The sequence below is a fragment of the Vanacampus margaritifer genome, chromosome 19 (assembly GCF_051991255.1).
Source record: "Vanacampus margaritifer isolate UIUO_Vmar chromosome 19, RoL_Vmar_1.0, whole genome shotgun sequence".
Classification (NCBI taxonomy): Eukaryota; Metazoa; Chordata; class Actinopteri; order Syngnathiformes; family Syngnathidae; genus Vanacampus; species Vanacampus margaritifer.
In genome coordinates, this window is record NC_135450.1 from 2,892,781 (window position 1) to 2,909,004 (window position 16,224).

The 16,224-nt window shown below is 39.2% G+C and overlaps 1 protein-coding gene across 1 annotated transcript; it reads left to right on the plus strand.

The window, feature by feature from the left end:
- The first annotated feature begins 878 nt into the window (after positions 1 to 878).
- Positions 879 to 16,146, plus strand: cep85l (centrosomal protein 85L). Its single transcript, XM_077553338.1, has 13 exons — positions 879 to 1,149; positions 2,133 to 2,294; positions 3,616 to 4,457; positions 4,580 to 4,665; positions 7,837 to 7,951; positions 8,031 to 8,186; positions 8,325 to 8,477; positions 9,809 to 9,963; positions 10,223 to 10,331; positions 10,424 to 10,474; positions 12,214 to 12,315; positions 12,598 to 12,769; positions 14,656 to 16,146. Exons 1-13 carry the CDS (start codon positions 1,101 to 1,103, stop codon positions 14,799 to 14,801), a joined length of 2,298 nt encoding a protein of 765 aa, XP_077409464.1. The 5' UTR covers positions 879 to 1,100; the 3' UTR covers positions 14,802 to 16,146.
- The last annotated feature ends 78 nt before the right edge of the window (positions 16,147 to 16,224 follow it).

The following is a 16,224-nucleotide window of genomic DNA, read 5'->3' on the forward strand; positions in this document are numbered from 1 at the left end:
CATGCTGCCAGTTTTTTTTTTTTTTTGCCTTATTGTCCTCCCCACGTTTCGTGCCCCAGTCCCAGGTGCGCGGCAGCCTCAGTCTCGAGCCTTTTCGCCTATGCCGCTGCCGCCCCGGGCATCCTCGCCTCTGCCGCTGCAGTGCGAAGTCTCTTCGCCTTTACCATGGCGGCCTCAAGCCCATGATTGTGGACAGGCGGCGCACGTCCCGCTGCCGTCTTCTGCTCCTCGTCCGGCGGCGCAAGTCCTGCGGCTGCCTTCTGCTTTTCGTGCCAGGGCGGCGCGGACCATGCCACAGCCGCCTTCTGCTCCAGTGTGGCGTCCATACAGACACATAGACGTCAAACTTAAACCATGTCACAAACAGTGGAAATAAATAATTGGATTTTGAGGAGTTTGATGTATTTTGTTTTAAGTTTTTGTCATGTAAATAGGATAAATACTGTAACTGCTCCAGATGATATGTGGCATATAGTTGCACGTTATTTACATGTTTGTATTGATTGTACCAAATGCACCCCCTCTCAGGGAAAGTACCAAGTTTTTTTCCTTCTCTTGACCAATTAAGGTTTGCTGATAAAATATATTTTAGTATATCAAATAAAATGCTAGAGGGCCTTAACTTGACCTACAGAGATTTCTGACGGGGCTGAAGCCCACATGTAGCGCCATCCCTGCCCCCACCACTGAATTTCTCTCATTACCCAAGATGGAGCGGGCTCACTACAATAATATATTTACATTCAGCATAATGTTAAATTGCATTTTAAATTATTATTATTTCTGTGCGCAAATAAGGTTGAGTATCGCTGTTGAGATCAGTAGAAGACACCGTGGAGGGAGATCATGACGTCACTTCCACTCCGGATGTCATCATGTGTAAGTTAGGAGAAAGGAGACCGTTACTTGAAAATGTCTCGAGACAAGAGACATTCAGTTAGGGCCCTACAGCCACTGTATCGTGCTAAAATGACACAAATAGCATAGTAATAGCGTTTAAATCCCTCACTGGCCGCCTCTATTCCATTGTGGCTTTTTCCTTTCCGACCGCAAAGCTAATCTGTTTCCCGACTGTTATGTAAAACGTATTACCGCTGCCAATGTGGAACAGAGGTGATCTTGACGATGGATACGATTTTAATAAAACAGGTGAGATTTATTATTGTTCTGTGACTGAATGTGTCATGATATTGTGACTTGTTTGTCGATAGATGTGTGTAGTGGCCGACGTTTGTTGGATTTTAAAGGCCGAACTGCGGCTAAAAACAGGCGACTACAATTGACGTCACTGCGTTTGCAAGACCGCACGAAAACGTTGCGTGACGGAGAGAAGCTATCTCTTGGTGGTTTATTTTTTTACCTAACCTCTAAAATATATTCCATTATATTTTCAATTGGGTTCTACAGGCTGTGACATTTAACTTGGTCTCAGTTTTTATATAACAAAACCTGGTATTTCATCAGGGCCCAGGGTGTGTACACTTATTATATACACTATATCAAGCTAGCCCGCCGTCATGTTTAGCATTTAATCTTTAAATGTATTTAGACATGTTTGTGGGGTCATTTACATTTATAGAATTTTGATTAATCATTACTAAAAAAAAAAAAAAAAAAGTTATGTTCATACTCAAAATGGAAGCCAGTACACACCTGCATGCACCTAATATTTTAAACAATAAATGATTCAATTCTGTGGGATGCTCAACCTTCATCAAAAAAAAATTTCTACAAGGTATTGGCAAAGATACACGTAAAAACACACAAAAACCCCAACAAAGAAAGAACACATAAAAAAAAGGTATTATATAATTGTCTAAAAGCATGTTGGACAAGTGGAGTTTTTTTTTTAACCTGCAGCCTACTTCCACATCCCAGGAACACACTTCTTCTTTTAATTGTCCATAGGTGTGAATACAAGTATGAATGTTTGTTTGTATGTCCAGTGTACCCTTCCTCTTGGCCAAAGTCAGCTGGGACAAGCTACAGCTCACCACAAACTTAATGAGAACAAACATTACAGAAAATGGGTGGATGGATGCAATCTCAAAAATATGTTTGCGTCATGACTCGTACTAAAGAAATTTAGACCCTTACTACTACTTCAATGTTTTAATGTTGTCCCTTTTAAGGTTTAAGTAGTGGAGGCTCTCCTGGGTGGGTCCCTAGCCATGAATCATCCTGGCACAGCAAACAGCCTGGACCTGGGAACAGCATCTTTGGACGAAGACACAGCGCAGTGTCAGACAGTGGTGACACAGGCATTGGTACCTATTGCTCTGATAGCGTGGAAGGTAGGGTGACGCTCGGGTCATGACGCTAAAGTTTTCCCACTTGAAAAACTCATCCAAGCTTGCCTTTAATTAGTATTGCTTTGTACTGTACATAGGCATAGTCTTGTTTAAATTGGAAAAAAAGGCCTTCCCCAAAATGTTCCAACTAAGTTGAAAGCATTCAATAATAGTCAAAACTATTTTGGTAAGCCGGGAAATGACGGTTTAGGGAAAATACAATTACCATATGTACACAAAGATATACAGTACATGATGTACTTCATTTTTGAGATGTACGATGTGCAGCAAAAGATCTCTGCATTTGAGCCATCCTCATTGACGTGTAAAACCTGGGAACCAAATCTAGATCTTTTGCCAGCCCATTTGCCATGGCTGGAAACTGGAGAATGCAACGCAGGCACTCCACACAGAAAGGCTCCAGCCAACACAGTTATCACCATCCAACACATTCCACATTACTGAAACTAGTGTGTGCGTAACCAAATTGAACTGTACTGCGTATTTGAATTGTGGCTAAGGGTGTTTTTACAAAAACCTTTACTGAAAAAGAATAGGTTTTATAATGTGTTCTTGTAATGCTTACCTATAGCTTGTACAATAATTTTGTATAATACAATATGGAAAAAATACTCGTTGTGGCTTATATAAGATTGGATCCTACTTCTTGATCTTGATATTTGCTTTCACAGGTGAAAGCCAAAAACCAAAAACAAACGATTAAAAAGGAAACACCTGACAACTAGGAAGACCCCTCAGTCACATGTTCCAATACTTTTGCTAACTTGAAAAGTGGGTGGGTTCAAACAAAAGGTGCTCTGTCCTGAGTTGTTTAACACTGAGATGTATACATCGTGAAATAAAAACTTAAATTTTGACGCTTGGGGGACAACAGAATAAACATGCTACACACTTCCTAGTTGCTTGTGCTACGCAAGCAAAATGGTGCATTCAGGGTACTTTCACAGCATCGGAAACCTAAATTTTCTCCGATAACGTTTTATGGGTAAAATAATAGTCCATTTGGCCCAATTGGCTGATTGTTTTGGCAGATTTTTGAAAGGCAATAATTGGCCTATTAAAATCGGCAATCGGCCGGGCCCTAATGCAATTTAATTTATTGCTTGTGTTGGTTAAAAGGTACATAGGAAAATAAAAAAAAATAAAAAATAATCGCATATGAAATCACAACTAAAATATTGAGGGGGAAAAAATTGTATTTAAATTATCTTTCAAAATTGTTGAGTCCTAATATGAAATACATGCTTGATGATCTGTTTATCTGTGCGTTATTAATACTTTTCCCCCTTTGTGCATCCATAAGATGACTCCTGTTCAAGCACCACACCTTCATCTCTCCAGCCGCTTTCCCGACGTCACTCCAGTCAGGAGGATGGATTTGGCGGCTGCGTCCCCGTTGTCCATGTCAAGCCATCACCATCCATGTCATCTTGTGCCAGTCTGAGAATGACAAGCTCACCCAGCAGCACAGGTCTTTGGACCAAGTCTTGCCAGCTGACCCCTCCAGCCATGTCGGCACAAACTGGTGTTGACATGCAGGACCAGCAGCCCATCAGAAGGTGGTCCTCTCTCACTAAACTGTCATCTGGTGTTGAAAAGAACTCCAGGAAGACATCAGTCCACCAACACAGTACAGATTCACATGGCTCCCTGGACAGGGGTCTCCTCTATGTTTACAGAAAAGAATCCCGTTCTTTAAATAGGGACCTGTATTTACCTGTATCTTCCTCCTTGCTCTGTCATAGCTTATTGCAACGTTCACCTGGTGCTGGTCCTTGCTACGGGAGCAAACATAGTAGTAGATCTGGTTTAGAAACAGACCTGTCACTGTCCTCAACTCTATCGTCACCCATTAAACACAGCAGTTTGGACATGAACTATAGTAGTTTAGCAGAAGCTAAGGTGGCTCTGCGAGGGGGTCAGGTTTATGGCCTCAGTTTATCCAAGCTAGCGGACTCACCACTTGGTCACCCGGTTGACAGAGTGTCCCCAATTCAGCCAGCCGTCCGCACACAAATGTGGCTGACAGAACAGATGGAGTACAACTCGAAAGCAGAACATGGAGGAGAACTTGGCCAGATTGTTGGGACTGAAGCGAAAGTCTGTGCTGGAGATGGATCATCACTTGAACAAGGCATTAATCAGGTAAGAGCAATTGTACACCTTCAAATAAATATTAGTTGAGATTATTTTCCTCATCGCCTCGAGGGGACAATGAAGATTTTTATTATTATTTAGTGAAAGCACACTTGCTTGTTGATTTGCAGGTGCTGCAGGGGACATCGCATTTTGTCAACACTCTAGTGAAGGTTAAAGAGGGAATGCTGAGACAAAGAGAACTAGAAATAGATAGGTAAGTAGTGACCAGTGTTGCCACAGTTACCTTGAAAAGTACTTTAGAGGGACAGTAACGTGAAAAATCCACTTTTTGGAGCTTTTAGCCATGTTAAAATGCTAATTCCTCACCAAAAACATCACCAAAGTGGCGTTTTCCTCCATTCGTCCCTTTATGAGAAATTCTAAGTCGTTCTGCTCTCCAAGCACCAGCCCCTCCCAACACGAGAAAACCAGCGGGTACTCACTTTATGACATCATCAGGTGCGGACCCAGACCCTGCACCCCCTATGCGGACTAAACACACGCCCACTTTCTCTGAGACCTCCATGTGATAAAAGTAGCCTTAATCAGTAAATGTTCTGTCCAAATGAATTAAAAGCAATCAATTATCCTTCACATTTGCAATGCCAATTGGCTCTCTTAAATTCCCAGAAAGGTTGTGGCTGACTACAAGTAAAATTTCTGCACTGTTGAACCTAACTGAATGAATTGGTGTGCACACACTGTAAGCAGGAGGTCCCATGATCGCGTCCCACTCAGATTTTTTTTCCTTTCACCCCCCCCCCCCCCCTCCTCCTCCACTACGATTTCTTGTTTCAAATTTTTATTGAATAATTGAACATCCATCCAATTTCTACATTTAAAGAAGACACAGTAGTACTGCAAGGGCTCGAACGCAGCTCTCCAGAGTTTTGTTGGCGATGCGCACAGCAGCCGGCTTAGGACGACAGGGGCGCGGCAAACCACACGGGGAGAGGCGGGGTTATACTGAACCAGGCGTTTTACTTCCGCGTTGGAAAAATAGCCAGCAAAATTCCTAATATTTCATATAAAATTACATCACCATGGCGTCAAAGGTAAGATTTAATCATTATATGCCTTTAGTTAACTGTGGAAGGGCTTAAAATACCGAGATACATCCCCTTTAAGTTACTACGGAATATGATTAGGGCCAGTGAAGAGAGAAAAAAAAAAGTTGGGCAGGATTCTCACTTTATTCTCAGAATTCTTACTTTAAAGTCAGAATTTTTTTTGAGATAGCTCAGTATCATTCATTCGGTAATCTTACCGATTCGACATGTCATCATTGCTGTCTCTCTTTTTTTTCTTCTTTTTTTTTCTTTTCCCCCCTCTTTTTCTTTTGTGTGTGTGTGTGCATGAGCATGTGCGTGTGTGTGTGTGCATATGTGCGTGCGTGTGTGTACTCATTAATTCACCTAAAACCTGTTCAAATCCCATACCGTTCACCTAAACGGAATACTTCAGAATCCAGCTAGAGTCGTGAGGTTGTCAGGAGACCAGAGGAAGGATCAAAGAAAAGAAAGGAAACTGAAATCCAGCACCGACCAGACATCACCTATTACCCACCGGGTTACCAACCAGAATCTTTCACCAACCCCAGAAACTTCTAAATTCCAACAAATTAGGGAGACCTCAAGAGACCAAAGCCGGCCAGGACAGAGCAAGCACAACTCCCCAGGGCCCTCCAGGCCACGGCAGCGCCAAGGCACAACCCCCGGGCCCCACAGGGGCCACCGGCCGGAGAGCAGAGCCAGGAGCGCCCACCATGGCCCACGCCCCAAGCCCAACGCAGCAAAATGGGGCCAGGCACCCCACCGGCCCACAGCCCCCGCTCCCCCCACGACCCCCTGCGCCCCCCACCCACACCCGCCACCCACCACAACCCAGCCGCCCCCAAACCCAATTCTGACTATAAGAATTCTGACTTTATTCTCAGAAATCTGACTTTAAAGTGGAATTCTGACTTTAAGTGAGAATTCTGAGAATAAAGTGAGAATCCTGCCAACCTTTTTTTTTCTTTTTCGCGCCTAATCCTCTTCTGTACTTAACTGATTGCTTGCTTTAAAAAGTAACTGAGTTGGTTTTACTTAGTTCCTTTTTAAAGCAAGTAATCAATAAAGTAACTAAGATTACAAGTTACTTTAACTGTTATATTTAGCAGATACTGACAACACAAAAAAAAATGACACCTCTGTTCATTCTCCCAGAAGCTTTGCGGCTTGTCAATTTGCAATTTTGCAAATTCCAGTCTCACTTTTTTATGATTTGCTTTCAACGGGGAGTGGTGTCTTCATTGGTCGCCTCCCATGAAGTCCACCTTAGCTCATATGTTTGGCGAAATCGTACAATCTGACACTGATGTACCTTTGAGTTAACCTTGAATTTCTTTGGAGTTTATTCTGGACTCTTTGGATACCATTTGAACTTATCCGTCTTTTCAATGGGGCAGCATGGCTCAGTGGTAGAGTGGTCGTCTCCCATCCGTGAGGTTGTGGGTTCGATCCTCACCCCTGGTGACCATGTTGAAGTGTCCTTGAGCAAGACACTGAACCCAAATTTGCTCCCAGTGGACGTGGCAGCAGTTGACCATTGGTGTGTGAATGTGAGGCATTGTAAAGTGCCATATGGTGTAGTTAAAGCACTATATAAAAAGCAGTCCATTTATCTAATTAACTGTAGGTTCTGGATCTTAAACATCTTGCTTTCTCTCATCCATGTTCAATGTGGTACACACCATGCGACAAAAAGAGTATGGTGACTATTTGTCACCCTTTAAATTAAATAGGCAGACTGACTGGTTATGAGTTAAAGTACGCAGCTGAGTAAAACATGTCTTTCCGGTCAAATTATTACATCTTTTATAGAGGTGACATCATTTTTGTCCAGGCCTTTTTCACTATTACTATTATCATTATTCTTTTTTAAATAATACTGTTCAACAACAATTCAAAAGTAATAGCAGATTTGAATTGCTTAATTTTCAATAAAGTTTGATCTATTGTTACATTTGTAAGTTTCAAATCATTTTAATGACCATTGAGGGGTTTTCTTTTAACAAGAAATACCAACAATTTTGCCCATGCGTTGTAATTTTTTTGTCACTCTTACTCTCATACTTGATTGTAGAAACAATTTTATTCTATAAAGTAATCTTTAGTGATGTTTGAGGACTAGGTGTAGTCTGATTACCTGTGTGGAAAAAGTAACATATTGGATAAGTCACTACTCAAAAATGAGCATATTTTTTGTAATGCGTTGCTGGCATTACTGGTAGTGACCACTTTCCTTTGCTTAACATTTTCTATACTGCTTATCCACATTAGGAAACATGCCATTGGTAGTGTGTAGGTGAAGATGAGAGTAAAGGTTTGTTTGTGTCTTTCAGGCAGAAGCAACAGATCCTGCAGCTCCATGCTCGCATTCGGGAAAATGAGCTGAGAGCCCAGCAGGTGCTACATAGTCAGAAGTGGTTTGAAGATCCGCAAATCCTGAAGATGAAGGTAATACTTGAGCAACTGCCAAAATTGTTACTGCAATCTGGATGTGCTCTTTATGGTAACACTTGAGGTCACCCAATAGGAGTCAGTCAAAGAAGTGCCATCGGACAGACTGTGTTGCGATGAAGAACTCGGCAGGAAACTGGCCGTGTCCGAACTGGAAGTACTTCATCTCAATGAGTTGTACAAGCAAGCTACTCAAAAATATACGGAAGACCTCAAGAAACTGGAAGAAAAGGTACTGGTACTAATCACACATTTAGTACAACAGGAGAAAAAACTTATTTTAAAAGCTTTTTCTTTGCTGTATTGTATTGTTTTGCAAACAAATGCTTATCAATTGTTGCTAAGAACAGAAATATGTTTCTGTGATCAGATCAAGACAAGGGATCGCTATATCAGCAGCCTGAAAAAGAAATGTCAGAGGGAGAGCGAACAGAATCATGAAAAGCAGCAACGCATCGAAACGCTGGAGAAGTACCTTGCTGACCTGCCAACTCTAGGCGAGGTGCAAGTCCAGACTGTGCAGGTACACACACAAACGCATGCACGCACCTTCTTTCTTTATCTATTCTTTCAAACCTTTAAAATACTACAGATTGAACAACATGTGTCCCGCAAAGACACAAAAGAAACATGCTTGAAAACGGAACCGATATCTCATCTCTAAATTTTCTATCATTTCAATTCTCTTTTTTTTGGCTTTTTTTAAATTTTTCAAATGTAATTTTTCTTCTGTGTCCTTCGCAACTATCGCATTATTGCTTTGTGTAGTCCAGTGCTACTCAAACTTTTTTACAACTACCCCCTCAAAGAATAAATTTTGACAATTCTCAAGTGTTCCCCCCCCAAAAAAGAGGCTGTGGCTTTATTACTAGTACTAAAAAGTATTATTAGTCATATCGTTAAGCCACTGTAATATTATGCACAGCTAACACTAAAACAGTTAACATTACACTTTTTAAATATAGGAAAACAAAAACACTAACTACATCCTGATTAATTAAAAGGCAAGTTAAATAAAAATTGTACCTAAATAAATCTCTGCAAATAAACTATTGAAAAATATTTAATGCAACTTTGCTACTACTGACAGAACAAAAGTATCCTACTGGATTTTAAAAATGTGCATAGAATGTCTGTAATAATAATAATTCCTAATACATTTAAAGAACATGGATAGGGAGCAGATTGTTTGCTTTAAACATCATGGTTATAAATTTGACCAAGTTTCATTATTTTTTATTCTAAAAAATATTGAATTCTGCTCTTCAGATTGTTTTTTTGTTTTGTTTTGTTTTTTGTAAATTGTGTATCTTTTAAAGGGCTCTCTTGCATGTCTTACCCAAGATTTGTACACAGTAGTTCATATATGATAATATAAGTGTAAAACAAAGTGTAATGTTTTACAATTATCATTATACAGTACCTTGTTTTACCAAGAATCACAATACATTTGTAATATAAACTTCATTGTAATTTTATCTTTCATTTAAATTCTCAAATAACATATTTTCACTGCTCCATCGCTTCTTATGGAGTTTTTTTTTTTTTTTACTTGAATAAGGGATTCCCAACTGGTACAGTACGCTAGATTTAAAGTTTAATGGTGTCTTGTTAAAATAATAACACTTTTTTTGTTAACTAAATGAAAATATTGAAAAGGAACCTTTTTTTTTTTAAAATGCTTTTTTTTTTAAACTGGCAACATCTTGTAAAGTTGAAAATTGCTCATTATATGTGTCTCAAAAAATTTGAGAGAAATTGACACAATAAAATGAGTCTCAGAGCATTTAGCTTTTAACAGTTTCCGTGATTGATCCCCTAAATGGACATTGTGTGTTTTTGATGTTTGCTCAGCTGGAAGAAGTGCAGCTGAGAGCTAAGGATCTGGAGAAAACGGTGTCTTACTTGGAAAAAAAGCTGGAGGGCAGCTGCGCTCGGTTGAAGGAGAAAGACGGCAAAATTGAGACGCAAGCCAGGAGAGAGAAGGAGCTGATTGCTACTGTACACAGGTACTATTCGCTTTCATCGATTGCTTACTTTTAGCTTAGTTTGAAGTTTTTTGAAGGCCATTATCATGCTCAGTGAGATTTTATTATTACCAAAAAGTGTAGGTAAATAGGCTCTGTATAAAATAACTTTTAGATTTACGATGCACATCCATTTTAACTGACACTGACCAGAATGAGTCTAAGGTTTTTGTTTTTTTAAAACAAATAATTTGAATAATTAGAGGCTACATTTACGCCTTATCACTTTTGTTGTGTAAAGTTTGCAGCAGAAGGTGCAGAGGTGTTTGGAGGATGGCGTCAGGTTGGACCTGAAGCATTTTGAGGTGGAAAACTCTCAACTTTTGGAGAAACAAGACCAAAGCAGCAAGGTAGAGTTTGGAGCGGAACGGTTCAATGCTCAAATACATACTGTACGCAGCGTGATTGCGCTCTTTAACATGTCGTCTTCGCTCTCCATCAGTTCATTGAGCATCAGAAAGAACAGATTGAGAGACTCAATTCACAACTGAAGGTAGGGTCATCAAACTCTTAATAAAAATGGTTATTAATAAAAATGGATAATTTTAAGTCTAAAGTATACGACCTGAGATTTGTCAAAGTTAAGACATTGATTTTGGAGATTTGAATTATTTAAAGTGTTAAAAAATTAACTTCCTGTGGTGGCTTAAAACCTCTGCAGCCACTGGTGCTAAAATAGACAAACACGGACTAGAGGTAGTTTTACTTTCAGTTGTACTTGCTTGAGGCTTGGTGGAAAAAAATTCAAAGTACTTTGCACACTTTCCAAATTCAAATACTATATTAGTTGTACATCTTTGGTGTATCGTCTCAGAACAAAAAATACTCACGTTACCTTCACAGGCCCTCGTAAAACAACTGCTTGAGTGTAGTGCTCTAGAACTAAATCTACCAGACAAACGTTTTGAGAATTGTTTCGATGAGAAGATTATAAGTAAGGCTGGGTATCGATTCTAATTTCCCCCAATCGATTCAATTTTGATTCACAAGAGTTCCGTTCGATTAAATTTTTTTCTGATTCGATTCACTTCAGTTTAATCCAATATCGATTAATTATGGCACATCAATTCTTCTTAAATGTCATAGACATGATAAAAGCTCCCCAAATGTTAAATTCCAAAGTAAATTTTGCGGCGGCAGTTAAATGATTTAGTTTATTAATAAAAGTAACACGTGTTCTAATCACTTAAGTGTTACACAAACATTGACATCAGCAAGGATGAGATCAAAATATTTTCATAATCTAATGCATCCATCCATTTTCTTAACCGCTTAGTCCTCACAAGGGTCGCGGGGAGCCTATTCCAGCTGGCTTTGGGCAGTAGGCGGGGTACACCCTGAACTGGTTGCCAGCCAATAGCAGGGCACACAAGAGACGAACAACCATCCGCACTCACAATCACACCTATGGACAATTTGGAGTGTTCAATTAACCTGCCATGCATGTCTTTGGAATGTGGGAGGAAACCGGAGCACCCTGAGAAAACCCACGCAAGCACGGGGAGAACATGCAAACTCCACCAGGAAGGACTCTATCTCATGTCCTCTGCACTGGGAGGCCGATGTGCTAACCAGTCAGCCACCGTACCGCCCTTGATCTAATCCAATAGATGTAAATATAAATTGAAAATATTCTGAATTGTCTAAGTGCAATAAATCATGTCTTTCATAAGTGTAAGAAAATACTTTTAAATTCATGTAAAGATTTCAAGTTTCAAGAAAACAGTAAGATTAAAAAAAAAGGCCTTTAAAATTCTATTTTCTTATGAATTTATGAGAAAAGAGAGATATAAAATCATGGTTTCATGAATCGGTATCGATCTTGAAAAGGAAAATTGATTCTATATTGACTATTCAATTTTTTAGACCAAGCCCTAATTATAAGAAAGATAATTATAAAAGTCACTTTTGGTCATTTTGTTATACTGTATTTAACAGGAGCAGCATCGTCGACAAGTATCAATTTAGAACAGTCTTTGAATCTAAATATACTTTCTATATGATGATTTGACATTAATTCCAAGATTTTACTCAAGAAAATATGTCACAAGCTTCATAGAAAATAGAAGTAGAAAAATGCCATTAATTGCGACAAATTACGGAAAATTGTGCAATATGATTTAAAAGATGTGAGTGCATTGAATCTTTCAAATACATTGAGATATGTATGAAATCATATTTTATTGGAGTGATGCACACGCCTCATATTTATATTTATAAACATGTCGATAGGTGACCAGTACCAGACTACAGACAGGAAGAAACCTTTCGCAACAGTTGAATCGTCCTGACAACCAAGAAGATCCCGCCATTGATGCTACAACCTTGGCACTGGTTGGTATCAATTCAACAAATGTGCCGGTAGTTAATTTCATTGCTTTGCCAGGAAGAACCTATCTGGGCCTCTTCAAAATTGCGGACAACTGATTTTGTCTTTATAGGCCGGCAATGTTTTGTTTATTCCAGATCTTTGCTTATTTTACATGTATAGAAATCCCTTAAATATGACAACGCTAGCTTTAAGACTAAATAAATTATATCACATATTAAAAGTGTTACAGACGATTCCAGATTAGCCGTAGCTACACTTAACGTGCCTGATGTGTGTGCTCACAGGTGGATAACTGGCTGCAGCAGCACCCGCTGTCGAACGTGGAGATGCCACAAGTGGGGCAACTCTTGAAGGAGCTGTCCTTGTGTCTATGGGACCTGCAGGCTCTCCGCAGCATCCTGGTGCAGAGAGCTCAGGGGAAGGAGCTCAACTTGTCTCTGCTGCTGGGCATGACATGTATGTGGATATTAATCCATCATCAGGGCACCAAAACCTTTAGGGCTCCACCAATATGCCTTTTTTTTGGCCAATGCCGAAACCGTTTTTTGGCAGAAAAAAATACAGATTAATATGCCGATTATTTAAAAATATATATTTAATGCATAAAATTATATCTCCCCCACATCCAATTTATTTTCAGTGGGTGTCACTTGTCACTTTCGCTATTAAGATTCTCTGCTTTGAATGACAAGTCCATGGTATGACCTTATCAATGCATTTTAATGAAGTATACCAGGTTATTGTATAGATTTATGCGTCAATAATAAAACCATTCTTACTTGTTTACAATTGCTGTAAAGCATTAACCTTTTCTTTTATCTTGTGTTATTTTCACAAGTCTTGGGACTTACTGTGCTAACCTGGGACCTTGGGAATTGTATTTTGTGCCATGTCTTGTGGAAATGTGTGTGATGTTTGAATCCTTGAATTTTGAGAAAAGAAAGTCTGAAATATCAACTTTAAATATAACTTGGAAAGACAATAACAAAATAAATCAATAAGAAAGTGAAGTAAGTATAGAATAAACTAAAATATTAGCAACTGAAAAACCGGTAAGAACAAATACTGTTCCTGTGTGTTTTGCCTTCTTGGGGGCAGTGTAGTGCCGTGCATCCATGGTGTACACACTTAAAGTGAGTACAGAAGACAATTACGATTGAATTCTATTAAAATAACTTATTTTACACACTGGGAAGAATTTGTCCTTTTGCGAAATGTTATCTTACCTGTGGGTATGTGTTCCCACAGCACTTGTGTGTGCATATTCGTTATTTAAAGAAAAAACACTCCTGAAGTCGATACTAACTTCCGGTTCGCATTTGAATGGGATCCTCCCTTCGCTTTTAGTATTAGCGCTAGGCTACCGATGTTTTAAAAACGAAGCATGTTTTGTATTTAAATATACAGTGGGTGTAATTCTTATCGTCGTGTGTTTAGTTTTACAGTTAAATCCAACTGGGGTGTCATTAAACAACTTAACACGCTACATACTTGCTAGTTGCTAAAGCTACGCATGCAAAATGGTGCATTCGGCAGCGTCAGAAACTTCGGTTTTCTTCTATGATAACGTTTTATGGGGAAAATAATCGGCTAATTGGCCGATTGTTTTGGCAGGTGTTTGAAGGGCAAAAATCGTCCGATTAATCGGCCGGGCCCTAGGTTTGTAAATATAAGAATTAGGATTCTAGGGGATTTTTTTTTTTTTATCTCTGTTTGGGGGATTTGTCTGTTTTGACATGAAGAGGTTGAACTTTAGGGACAGCTCATGGTAGCACCTCTGACACAATACTAAAGAATTAAGTGGACACACCAAAGTTTCTCTTTATGACTAACATGGCTTCATCCCTTATGGTAAAAATCTCTTCTTTTTTTATGCATATTGCTCAAAATGTATCAAGATGTTGATTAAGGGTTTTGGCAGGTGTTTGAAGGGCAAAAATCGTCCGATTAATCGGCCGGGCCCTAGGTTTGTAAATACAAGAATTAGGATTCTAGGGGATTTTTTTTTTTTTATCTCTGTTTGGGGGATTTGTCTGTTTTGACATGAAGAGGTTGAACTTTAGGGACAGCTCATGGTAGCACCTCTGACACAATACTAAAGAATTAAGTGGACACACCAAAGTTTCTCTTTATGACTAACATGGCTTCATCCCTTATGGTAAAAATCTCTTCTTTTTTTATGCATATTGCTCAAAATGTATCAAGATGTTGATTAAGGGAAAGCAGAGCTCAAGCTAATTTTTGTAGATGCACTTTGTATGAACTAAGGCGAACAAACTTTTTTATTGGCTTGTATGCTCCCCCAAAAAAGAAGTCGTAACTTGTTACATGTTTCTGTGCAGCGTTGAATTTGTCTGCAGAGGAGAGCGAGTGCAGAGACGCACAGGAAGATGGAGTCCCGTTGAAGGTCAGCCAGCTGCGTAGAGGCATTGACGAGCTGAGGAAAAACATCTCTGAATGCTACAGCCACTATGTGGTCGACAGCTGAGTCTCCTACTGCAGTCTCACTGGCTTTGATTCCCCCTGGAGTGAGGTTGAAGTTGACAGGAATTTCTAAGGTTACGCAGCCATTTATGCTTGCAACTCGCAACAGGGAATGAAAAGTGTCTTCCAAGCGAGAAACCAGGCGGACCATGGTTAAAGTGGAGCTGCTGAAAATGAGTTTGTCACCGCTATGCAAAAAGATTAAGGGCCATTTCACACTTTGATCTGTCAAGTTATACAATTCACAAACAAAGTCATTAGCATGTCAACGTGATAGCCAGTATGAGCAGTTGAGTGTTTTTAGGTTTGGGAATTGTGGCGTTTGCTAAAATTAAGACTTAATCCTCTTAATATTATGACTCTCGAACAAATATGACTTTATTCCGTGAACAATGCTTCTTTGTTGCAATGTGTTTTCAGTGTTTGAGAACCAGTCCACATAACTGCATTGTTTTCTTTACATGTGCTTGCTCAGAATAAAGGCAGCTTGAGAGGCAAATGGTTGGACACTACAGACGTATCGTGACAACTGGCCATTACGTCTCTTGAGTTGTCCTTTTCCATTGTTATAGTAAAAAAATGTGACAATGAAATATTTTTGTAAAGTTTTATATATGTTGTTTGTATTTATATTAACTAGAAAATTCACCAATGCAGGCTCACAATTAAGCTCATGCATAATCTTTCCATAGTTGCTTCCGTCCAGACATTAGATTTATACATTAAATTGTTTTATTAGCTGCAGACCGCAAAACAATTATTGTACATGTATTGGATGTCATGTGGTTGGTTGAAGTTATTTTTTTAATGCTGCCAAAGGGAAAAAAGTGAACGCTTTGTGTTATGCTTTAACAAAGTTAAGTTATTATTACTATATTTTGTTTAACGTTCTTTATGATGATATTCTGTGCATGTTTTAATAATACCGGGCATTGGATGGCTTGTAACAAAAAAGGTTTCTACTGTTACTGATGAACTGTATAAAGGGCAATGTATGTATACATATCCATTGATAATCTTAAAGTAGACATCTCGTGCAATTTTTTTCCACAATTTAAACAGTTTCCAAACATCTTAAAGATCTATGCCATTTCTTTTTTCAAAATAAACAAGGGATAAAGAATTACATTACACTCTTCAACTTCAACTTGCTGCGGAGTGCGTCTTTCTGTGGTTACCATGACGACTGTGGTGGGAGCGACTGAGCAACTCCTCAGTGTCACCAACTTAACTTTTTCCGGCCTCTCGTGACTATTTTTCAACGTTGCGACTTAGTTATTAGAGAATCTTACAATACAAGAGTTATAACCCCTTGTCTAAACTGCAATAAATTGTGCTTGTGCAAAGGCCACGTACTGTAATTAAATCAGAAACCCGCAAATAAAACATACTTGGTTGTTCCACACTTCATTGGGTAGGCACTCCTA

What these genes read in the sequence shown, in the direction of transcription:
- cep85l (XM_077553338.1), top strand. Translation starts at nt 1,101, where the DNA reads ATGTGGAACAGAGGTGATCTTGACGATGGATACGATTTTAATAAAACA. An exon ending in AGAGAACTAGAAATAGATAG is followed by an intron (nt 4,666 to 7,836) that starts GTAAGTAGTGAC and finishes TGTGTCTTTCAG; the next exon opens with GCAGAAGCAACAGATCCTGC. An exon ending in ATGCTACAACCTTGGCACTG is followed by an intron (nt 12,316 to 12,597) that starts GTTGGTATCAAT and finishes GTGTGCTCACAG; the next exon opens with GTGGATAACTGGCTGCAGCA.